Below are 12172 nucleotides of genomic sequence, written 5' to 3' on the forward strand. Positions count from 1 at the left end.
CCAATTCTTTATTATCCCGTTATCAAAGAAAACGGAGTTCAGGAATGCTAACAGATTATTTTTGGAGACTCAGAAAAGTGCTAACAAAAACCGAATATTCACTAAAACTATTTTTTCCATATTAGCAATAATATCTCTGAATGTGGTTGTTGTTTGTACTTTATACGAAAATAAATGTTTTGAAATCACAAGGAAACATGGCGTGTAAATTTTGTGTCATTCACATATTATTTTTGGGAGGTACTTGTACATTCAAAATTTGATATAAATTTTCATGTGACAAAAAATGTTCTTCTAAGTAATAGATAGTTATGATATTATGATTCGTTACCTCCTTACCTACGATTTTATTACCAAGTTGCCGCAACCATCTCATCGGATATTTATAATTCGCTGATATTAATACAGGAAGTACCAAAAATGAATAACTTGCTAGACACCATCCTCCCAAACTTAAAATTAATGGCGAGTGGCCTCTTGAACAGTATGGTAGTAGAAAAAGCACGGAAAGTAAACATACTGTAACAAAAAAGGAATGAATCACAATCATTCTGAGGACTTATACATTTTTTGAAAAGAAATTCTTAATTCAAAGCATCTCTCGATTTGATATCGATGCGAAAAATAAGTTTTTTCAGACTGAGCTCAATAAATCTAAATATATTTTACGTGTGAGGTATTTTTAAACAATATAATTCTTGGCAACTGTGTTTTCAGTATTATATTCATATTTTCATATTGTTTAAATCAATGCAATTAATATTAATTTCAGTTTATAGTCATCAGTAGTGAAATTATATTTAACGTATTTTTAGATGATACGTGAGAATTGTAGTTATTTATAGCAGAAACAATCCGTGTATACAATAAAGGACAAATGTACTACTTCTGATGCCCTCATGTTGTATATATGTCCTCAAATATTATTTATGACCAGTGAACCATACACAATTACATAGGCGTCGCATTTTAGGGATGTAATGCAATTCTTATACAGAATAATGAATATTGACAATCATTTACCCCAATTTCACGAAAGTCTTTCTACAAAAAAATAGTTATAATTTAACTATTTTATATATAAGAAAAACATTGTAACATATTTTACGGGTTCAGCGCTAACATTCACTAATGACAAGAAAGGAAAACTCCAAATAGTTGGCAATATAATTATACATTTACTGTTAAACATAAGAAATTGCTCTTCTTTTTTTTCCACTTCATATGGTAGTAGACACGACGATCTGAAACCAACTAATCGAAGAATCAATTCCTCGGACCAAATATTATATGTTGTACTGAATCGATTTTTCACCCTCAAAACTTCACCCTTCAACTTTTTCTGTTTTGGTAAAAAAACCATAAAATTATTTACAGTTATCTGAATGTACTGAAGGGTTAATTACTCACAAACTCGAGATGGATGTGTGTTCACTTTCCGTTGCTTGTAAAAAAGCGACTCACTACATGTAATACACTTGTACTGGAAAGGAAAAAGAATGTAAACGTTATTGATCGTAGGCAGTTGTACGCCTACTCTTTGATTTAATACTTTACTGGCAAGAGTATCGTGGGGATCATCTGATCCTTTTGAGCGCTTTTTTTTAATTGCCGGCAGCATTGCAAGTGATGAGCAGAACCGCTCCAATGCCAGTAGACATGACAGACTGATTCCTGATTTTGCTGTTAAGAGATCCAGAGATTGTTTGTTATGGTATCTTTCTTGTTTCTCATAAAATGGATTCACATTTACTTTATAAATACAAACAAAATCGATGCTTAAGAATCGATATTTTTTTGAAAAAATCGCCCTCCCAAGTGACCAATAAATTTCCTTTTATTTTTTGTAGAAAGAATATTTTGTTTATCGCTGATCTAATACTTATACTTTGTTTTAAAGCGAAATGCGGATTTAAATGAAAAAATGTTTATGCACCGTATATGCTACTACATAAGCTTGTCCAGCAGCAAAAAACTGAGATAAAGACAAATTGAGCGTACAGCCTGGCATCGTGTGAACGGTCGATGCCCAATGCAGAATGACAGTTTTCACTCAGTAAATGTTTCTAATAATTTGACGCCATCTTACGACAGTGAATGTATATTAAGTTATTGATTTATTAACGCCACAGATATAATAGACTCCACTTCTTCATGTTTTCAGGTTAATCTTGACGAGCCTCATATGAACAATGGGATATTTTCTAGGAAAGAAGTCCAAAGATTCTTTTACGTGTTATCCTGGGGGTACTGATCCAAATGACAGTTTTCAATCACTAATAATTGAACGCTATCTTGTATCACGATTGCTAAATATCATGAAGGAAATCGTTAAACCTGATGATACGAACAATATGTCAAAATTTTCAAAATGCATTTGTCCAATCTGACTACATTTTGTAGTTTTGAAATATATAATTGTCATAATACAGAGGAGGAGAATAATATAATGGAGTAAGTCTTCTTCCTTTGAAATGTTTAAACAATTTCCATGAGTTAATTCATTATTGCCTTACTGACTTCTTTCCACTTACATCAATTTCATTAAATTATGTTATCTCCTTATAATAGTTTGTGTAAAATGTATTCAATTGTAACCTCTACATTTTTAGCCATTCGATGTATCAGTCGCAGTTTTTTTGGTTTGTAAAATTTGCTTCAATGAATTTTGTTAAAAATTTAATTCTAGCTATTATTACGTTAATATAATCACCAGGAAATAAGATTCTAATAATCTTTTTTCCCATCCAGATATTTGAATTTGTTAATGTTTTGATATGTTTATTGTACATTCATTGCTGCAATAATAAGTACCTGCAAGTTTTTTAGGAAAAATGTCAATTGCTGTCAAATTAATTTCATTTCATTAGATTTTCCTTGACACAGTGTTTCCATTTGAGATCTCAATTTCTATATTTAAACTGATTTAATTGTGGTTATTTAAGCAATAACCTGTTGTGAGATAGAATATGCAAAAAAAGCTCCTCCCATTACAACTTTGGTGTATTGCTATAATTAGTTTGAAGTCATATCATAAATTTTGCACTTTTGAAATTGCCATAAAATTTTTGTCTTGGTTTATGCACGTATATTGGATTATTAAGAAAACTTCTTGGAAATAAATCAGCTGGAGATAGCTCTGGACTACGGAGAGGCTACGGAATATCTCCTGCGCGTGATAAATTTGTTTGGGAGTATTTCTTCGATCACGAGAAAACCTTCCATGTTCTATTGTTGTAGCCCTCAAAATAATATAGATGTTCTAAAAAAATCTATTATTATTCCCTTTGAAGATATTACTGTCCAAACCATTACTTTTGGGGAGAATTTAGACGTTTTTAGTGTTTCAATTTATGGTCTTCGGCAATTCTGTTTGTTAACATCTCCATTTAAGTGAAAGTAGGCTTCGTCCGAGAAGAAAATGTTATTTTATTAAAACGTAATCCTTTTATTTTTCAATTCATGCACTAACTGTATCATGAAGAGATACAATTCAAGTCAAGCTTCAATATCCAACGCTAAATTATTATTAGACTTTTTACTTTCGCCCCTGTCTCCTGGTCTGTTGTCACCCTATTTATTTTTATTAAGAGTCGGTTAACTTAAAGTTTTTGACTCATAATTTGATTGAATTTACACTTGGTCACTAATTAGTATTATGTGATGATACAATCGAAATAACTGAAGAGTAATGACGTGAGAATCATTGTTTTGGTAAAATTGTCTTACATAGAGCGCGCATGGTTGTTCATTTTGATTGAATTTCCAACAAGCGAAACCATCCCAGATTTAAAAAACTCATAAATGCATGGCTCACCCTGGATATTCTTTAATAAGTTTTAAATGGTCATATTTATTGTACGGTAACTATTAATGACAAAGGAAATAATTTTGTTAATATTTGTCATATAAACCAAATATGGACCAATCTACTGTAAGCCATTATCACACTTTGAAATACTACAAATGATGCGATGCTACAACTCTGATAGTGAAATAATCGCCAAGTTTCATTCTAGAGGTAAAGAATTCTCTAAAAATTATGGTTTAATCAATTTTTTTACTTAACGCTTCACTTCAAATCTGCATTCTCCAAAAAACAAACATGTTAATATTTATACTTATATCTATTTCAGTAGAAGTTATACATTCTATACACTAAGCAACTTGCAACAATAATATTTATATTTTTAATTTCTATTACGTGCCAATAAAACATTACAGTATTTACCATTTTCTATTTTTAGACTGATATTTTCACATTTTAGTTTAACGAAAAGCTAATTTGAGGTATGGTGGGTGAAGATGAATACAAGACGTGTCATTACTATTAAAAACAATGTTGAATTTATCAATTATTTCAATCACTATCTCTAATGAATAGAATCAATGTCATTAACTACTCTGAAAATAGCGAAATCGCTTCCTTCCAATGTTTCTGGAAGTACTTTGATTTTCTTTATAGAACCTGAAGCATTTGAATGAGCAGATCGAATTATTACTACGTTGATTTAATGGCGATTTAATGGAAGAGTGACTTTTCAATAAAATAGTCACTTTAATGTAGAAACATTCTTATTATTTTTGAAAATATACGTTTATCTATCACCTTTTCATTTCTCTTACATCGCTTTCCGCCAAGCCATTTTTTAATTTTGGAAATAGAAAGTAATCGGGGTTAGATTGGGCGCAGTTAGCGCAGTTGAGCTAAAGTTTCTGTAATAATAAAGAACTATTGAGAAGACGATTGTCGTGATGGTGAAAAACTCTTTCCTTTAAAAAATACAGTAATTTTTTATTATGTTCAGCATCAAACCGTGTCAGCAAATCAGCAATGGGCGAAAAGCTAATTATGTACGACTTCTGAAATAATATTTACGTAACTTTTCTTCAGTTTCTATATTTTTCCATGTAAATAACAGTGGTTAATCAACACACAATTATTTTTCTTCGTATGTACTCTACTCTTTATGTGAGTGTAAGAAAAATATTTTCGTAACTCTCCTTTGCTTTCCACGTAAAAAAAATGTGCGTAAAATGTTGTCAAGTAAAATTGGAAGGATATAGTAAACAAATGACACAATTATAGTAAAAGTGTTGTAAATCAAACCGCCCTTGAATTAGGATATACGATGAAAAGAGCTCTAGAGATCAAGCAGTCAACTGAACAGTGCAAAAACGATCATCATCATCATCTATCAGCCATCTTCCATCCACTGCTGGATATAGGCCTCCTCCAGTTTAAACCATCTATCTCTATCTTGAGCTGTATGTATCCAATTTCTTACAATTTTCTTTACATCGTCACTCCATCTTGTTGGCGGCCTGCCTCTACTTCTCTTATCCATTCTTGGCCTCCACTCCAATATTCTTTTCGTCCATCTATTATCCGTCATTCGGGCTACATGGCCTGCCCATTTCCATTTCTTTTGGGCTATAATTTCAATAATGTCCTTAACGTTTGTTCTTCTTCTTATGTTTTCATTTGTAATTCTATCCCTTCTCGTAATTCCCAACATTGCCCTTTTCATTGCCCGTTGCGCCACTCTCATCTTTCCTGCAGTTTGTCTCGTGAGGGTAAGCCTCTCTGCCCCATAGGACATCACAGGTATAACACACTGCTCATATACTTTTCTCTTTAGGCTTATTGGTAAGTCTGATTTCAAGGTATTGCTCAACTTGCCAAAAGTTATCCATCCTAACTGTATTCGACGCTTTATCTCACATTTTTGGTTATTTCTTCCTATCCTCATTTCATGGCCTAGATATTTATAGTCATATACTTGCGCTATCTCACCTCCATCGATAATTATGTTATCATTTGTTACCAGATTTGTCATAAATTTGGTTTTGTCTAGATTTATTTCTAGGCCAACATTCATTGTGGTTCTTTTCAAATCCGTGGCCATCTGCCGAGCGTCTTGCATATTGTCGGTGATTATGACGATAAAATGCGTAAAATTCAGCCGAAGTTATCGATTTCATGCTAAATTTGACGAAACTGATTATTAAACGATGACACCAACGATATGCCGTTCGCTCACTAACTGTGTCTTTTCCTTCATTTCCACATATTCTCCTGGGGACCATGGCTGCTTTCAACTTTTGTTTCCTATAATGTCTTAATAATATATCACTTCACTCCATACTATTTATTAAAAAAACTTACTGCGTCGTCAATAAACAAAAGAGAGAATAGTTAAAAAAGTGAAGCAAGACACGCTCTCAAATAAATAGCGTTCATAACTCGATAGATAGTAATTTTCTTTCATAAGTATATTGTTTCACTCGACTTGCTGCACGTTTACAACATTAAAATTCGTGTGAAATCGTCTTATATAGAACTTTGGACTTTAATTTGCAGTAGTTCAAAAAAGTAGTTTCACAGTAGCGTATTGTGAGTTTCACTGAATATGTTTGTCAACTCAACTTTCAAATTCTTCTGTATAATATTTTTAGAAATTCATTCAATTGATTAATTGATATGCTCCATTTCTATTTCATAATTAGAATAAATAAATTGGGGAATTGTTTATTTTAGTGCTGTCAATATTTTCAAGTTACGACTTTGGCTCCAAGTAATTCGAACCAAACAAAATAAAATGTTCCAAATTGAATAATGTCTTTTATTTTGTTTAGTGGGCGCCTATGAATGAAGTAACCATTAATATTAATTTTATGAACAATTGTGGTTAACTGAGATCGAATCAAAACCTTAATTTTCTTGTCTTCCAGAATTAGATTTTTAGGACCAGGAAATGAATTTTGTTTTCGTTCTGCAAATGATACCGGTTAAAAACAACTTATGTCTTTAAATAATAAAATCCTTTGTTAGGTGAGGGTACACAAAAAAATAAGTGAATGTTATAAATTTTCTATGTTTTCTCCATTTACCGCTTTAGGTAATATTTTTAAATACTCTTCAAAATATGCAAAAAAATATATTGATTTGTATTTTTTTCAAATGATATCAAAATAAATACTATAATATAATACCAATATATTAAACTCACCTGTTTCAGCTATTTTCTCATCCCTTTCTTGGGGATCGAGCTTTGGTAATGTGTGTAAACTTCTTAACCTTCCTCTTACCCTTGTAATCATACCCATTTCTCAAAAAATCATACCACCAAACCAAAAACTTCCAACACTTCTCAATATCTTGACACAAAACTTCCACGTTTTCAATTTTCTGACGTTACAAGGAAACTGAAATAGAATTTTTTGAATTCACTATGAAGGCAGCTTCTTTTGGTTCACGATATACCAGCCACGTTATATTATGAATTGATAAATATTTATCCCACTGGAGAGTTAGTACGTGGAATTTTGCACGAACAAAAATTTAGAGGGGTTATTTGCGTCTTTTGTTTGCGATGTTGTCAGATTTTCTATACTAACATTTCAAAATGTTCTCAAAATATGAATAAGCTTAGAATGAAATAAATTCATTAAACGTTAATGTTATTCATTACCCTATTAATAAAAAGCAAAAAATTTTTCAATTATTAACACAAATTTTGATAGTAAAGAATGGAATTAGATTCATAACTTCCATTTCCCTGAAGACGATCGGAAAATTGGAAACCATAAGTCTTTATGGTATCCAATTATGACAGTATGAGGATGATTCATTTTATAGTCCTTTTCAACTTAGTGCCTCTAAAAATAGTCTAGCTATTCGGACCATAAAAGTTATCACAGCATAATTTTCCTAATTATCGTTCTAAACTATAAAAAAGCTGTCCAAAGAAGCTTTCAGAAAAAAGAGATCCAAAATTGATGTAATTTTATTGTGAGACAGATAGCAGGGAAAAGCATCTAATATAACAAATCTGCTCCCAAGTGCTTTGGGGACGATTAAAAACGCTCTAAAACACCTAAGTGGCCACCGAATTATAAATAATTTGTGGGAAATCCGATTGCCTGATGCATAAATTCGAGCGACAAGCAAAGAAATTCAATTTGCATATAGCGTTATAGAATTTACGAATTGTATGCATCTGATCAGATAGTGAAACAGATTACTGATTCACTACCTGATCTTGACATCTACGTAACCAATGCACGAATCAGATTTATTCACTTTATAATAGCAAATAAAACTAAATTATGGAAATTTTAATACAACCCTTACACATGCGCTCAAGCAGAATAAGATTTGAGAGATTATGTAGATAGAATGGGGTAGCTGAATGTTAAGTAGATACAGGCAACTTCGACTTAAATTAGTCGAACTTCATTTCCTACAATTTGGAAGATTATCTAAGTATCTAATCATGCTACTATCTTTTTCTTATTTATAGTTTATTTTCAAGCATTTCTAAACCAGTAAACCAATTTTCTTTTTTCTAAATCTGCTACTCCTTCGTGACAATCTAATATAACCTCCCTCAAATTTGACGTTGTCTTTCTAATGAGACATTAGACCACTAGAGCAGAAGGTCTATCCTCTGTTCGTGCAATAGTTGTTCGTTATTCGTTTCACTCCCCATTTTTGGAGTTTTGTGTCAACAGTACATTGTCCAGTGATCAGTTCTGAATTGAGTATTCCGTGAATCTTATAATTTTTTGTGTCCTTTTCATTGTTCTTTTGCCAAGCGAACCTGAATATCTATTTGACTGTAGCTAAATCTATTTTTTCAATTATGATTTTTCTGTGGTAGCACTGTATCGATACGATAGCCTCCCACTTTTTGCACTTTAATTACCCAGTAGTGACCTATTTTAGTATCAGGAAGCCTTTCTGTAGCTCATTACCATATTAAACTTCTTCCTCCTGCTTCAACTATTCTCTGCAGGATAGTTGTAGGTATATTCATAATTCGTTCGGTTTCTAAAACCAGCTCTTCAGTCAAAATTCTCAAACAATGTTTATCAAGGAAGCCTCTCGTCAGATTACCAAATAAATGGTGAAAAAGCTGAACCTCATCATCTTCAGAAAGAGGCTCAGCTGTAGGTCTTTAACCTACCTAAAGTTTTACTAACTACTAAATATTATTTTTGATAAAAGATTTATATAATGTCCAATTATCCAATCTGAAATATTTCAACTATGATGTCGATATACTATTAGCAGATTATCTGATTTCAGTTTTTTAATTTTGAGTAGACATTTTGTCTCAAGATATCACTTTGATTAGAAAATAATTATAACAGAACAATTATAATTATTTCGCCAGCTGGAAAAATCGTTTATTAATTTGTAGACAGAGAGGTACGAGGTACGAGGCTCTCTATCTCAGCAGTGGCGCCAATAGATGATAAGAATCAATATTTTGAAGCATGAATGTATATGACATAATTTTAAAATAACAAATTTGTTTATTGAAATTGTTTGTTCAGAAGTCACGGCATGATTATATATCTTACAATGAAATCGTCCTCTTTCTAGGACATTAAATATAATAACCATTTTATCTGGGTAAAATACAAATGTAAACCTCATTCCAATAAACAATCTTAATCGGAAAACAAATAATTCAAACCACCTTTTATTATACATAGGGTATTTAATTAATAAAAGATATACTCTTTAAAGACACCTCAGAGTTGTGTAATTTTTCAAATAAGTAGAGAGATATATTTTCGAAAATATATGATATCTTGTTAGTTTCCAAATAATTGTGATTATCCCAAAAATCATGTGGCAATGTGGTTCCTAGTACACCGTTAAACTAAATAGTTCCAATGCATTAGTTCCAATTAATGAAAAGGTGGAGAGAAAAGTTGAACTAATTATAAAGAGTGTTTTAAAAATTATTACAAAATTCACTCATAAATCTAAACAATCTTGGAGGAAGAATGGGTATTATTCAGTAGCTAAAAAATGGTAACAAAATTTTTCAATTATCTTTTTTTCACTGTCACTGTGCAGCTTTTTGGGTACCCTACGTAATTTGATTATGGTAATTCTAATAGGCTTCTAATTCATGTTCTCGAGTAAAATGACCTACCCTCACTAAATGGAAATAGGTTAGGTTGTGTCCTCACCTTTATTTATTTTGAAATACCAAAAGGTTATGGTAAAATTAAGATAAACCTTCCTCATGCTCCCAAGTAGAACTAATCACTTTTCAATAAAAAACAAGGATTGGGAATAGCTGTTATGGTTATGAGCTGTATTCGTCTTAGATTACGCAAAAAAACTCAATTATGGCAATCTTAATACAGCCACAACTGACGCCCTCAATTAATAGAACAATTAGAGTTTTGATAGAAAACACTCAAGACGCAAATATAGAGCAAATTGTGTCATTACTATTATGGTTATCAGCTCTATTCTCTGATATACCCAAGAAAACTGAATTATGGCAATTTTAATAGCATTCGTTTTTTGAGAAAAAAGCCTACTAAATGGAAATTATGACATATTTTATTATTACGGTGAAAGTTATCACCTCTTTTTACTTTGGGATACAAAACAAAATCAAAAATGGCAATTTGAAACGACCCTTTTTCATGTGCTTGAGTGGATCGACTCACTTTTAATAAAAATGATTCGATCATTGAAAAATGATCATGTGGAGCGACTCTATATTTGAAAATTTATCGTATGTCTCATTATATATAGGTAAAAATTGTCAATGAGCATCTTATTTTCTCTCATTAATTCCTACTAAGAATTCTCGACAACATCGCAAATCTCTTGGCAGCAGACAATTTGTGAATCAAACTGAGCTCATGGGTTTACTAACACACACTGTGTTATTTTTATTTCGGGCTAGGTAAACATGTTTTCACTTTATTACGTTTTTGTTTTTTGAGATTTCGAGAGGCCGTTGAATGGATCAGTCTATTAACATTAACCAGTGGAGGATTTTTTTATCAGAGAGAAGTTATTTTGATAGAATTTTGGGATATATTCGGATAATAATAAATATTCCACCAAACATATAATAAACATAGGAAGTTATTGTTATTAAGTGAAAGGTGAAGGGGAGAAAGTAATTCAGTATGATATGATGTGACAAGGGGAAGGTCATTTATTACACATAAAATACCGAATAGAGTACTGTCAAATAATTATAAAATTGTATGACATGTAATTCATGGATAGCCCCTGAGTTCTATTCTTCTGCTCTCATGTGCCTTGTCTACCTAACGTTGGCGGTCACTATGCTATATGGTTCACCAACCCTTCTTATGCCGGTCAATTTCGAATATTTCTGACCCAGGACTCTGCTTTCTTCCAACTCTATCGTACCTTCAATTTTGCCCTTGAGTATGAGCTATAATAGCAGATATTTGTCACCTTTTAAAATAGGACCAAATATTATAATAATTCATATTTCATAAAATTAATTTGCAATGAAATAATTAGAGTTAATATATGGAAAACCTTCCAAAATCATATGAAAAATGCTTTATTGTCAACAAATTGTTACAATTTGTAGACAAAAGGTTGTAAAAACTAAAAAACAAACATAAAAATAACTAAATAAAGAAACAAATAAAATATTATTTCAATGTACAAAACAAACCACAATGAGTAAGAAAATTATAGGTAATAGTGATAATGAATAAATAAGTCGTATATAAGTCCATATCAATAATTGAACCGGAGTTAAATATTATTAGAATAGAAGTCGTTTACAGAGTAGTTACTTTCCAGTAAATATATACTCAAATTATTGCAGAATGCGAGAAAAGATGATATCGATTTGAAATCAATTGGCAAGTGATTGTGCATTTTTTTGCATTGTAAAATATTAAGCCCTTAACTAATTCTGAATGTAGAGTAGTTAGGTAAAAATCGAGCTCCGCGTTCCTAAGTGGATATTTTTGAAATTGTAGGAGCGTGCTTGCGAATTAGGCAAAGGAATAAGGGCATAGTAAACTGTTAACGATGTGGATAAATTCATTTCTTTGGAAAATGGAGGAATTGAATTTTTTAGACAAGGCGACAATATGTAATTCCCTTTTCAAGAATTGTCCAAATCGATCCCTAAGAATTTTACAGATTCAACGACGTCAATTGGAGTTATTCAATAAAAAAAGCTGCAATGTATTTTTATATGATAAATCTCTGGCATTAGAAACGTTGAGACAGGGAATATTAGAATCTCACCATAATGTAAGGGTGATTAGGTCACAAGATATGGTGCTATGGAGTGCCAGCAAAAGTGTCGTCTGCAAATAGACATATTTCACCATGTCTAGATAAGCGATT

General features: G+C 31.6%; 2 protein-coding genes across 2 annotated transcripts in view; one reads left to right on the top strand and one right to left on the bottom strand.

The window, feature by feature from the left end:
- LOC130899301 (RING finger protein 145 homolog) overlaps positions 1-7369 on the bottom strand; it is a 32030-nt gene extending 24661 nt beyond the window's left edge. The window contains exons 1-2 of the mRNA XM_057809147.1: positions 7014-7369; positions 340-519 (exon numbers count right to left, since the gene is read on the bottom strand). Of these exons, the coding sequence (XP_057665130.1) occupies positions 340-519; positions 7014-7110 (277 nt within the window). The 5' untranslated portion in view covers positions 7111-7369. The remainder of the gene's footprint in view (positions 1-339; positions 520-7013) is intronic.
- Positions 1-12172, top strand: part of LOC130899302 (neuroparsin-A-like) — a 47525-nt gene that overhangs the window by 8385 nt on the left and 26968 nt on the right. The window lies entirely within an intron of this gene.

The sequence above is a fragment of the Diorhabda carinulata genome, chromosome 11 (genome assembly GCF_026250575.1).
Source record: "Diorhabda carinulata isolate Delta chromosome 11, icDioCari1.1, whole genome shotgun sequence".
Lineage (NCBI taxonomy): Eukaryota > Metazoa > Arthropoda > Insecta > Coleoptera > Chrysomelidae > Diorhabda > Diorhabda carinulata.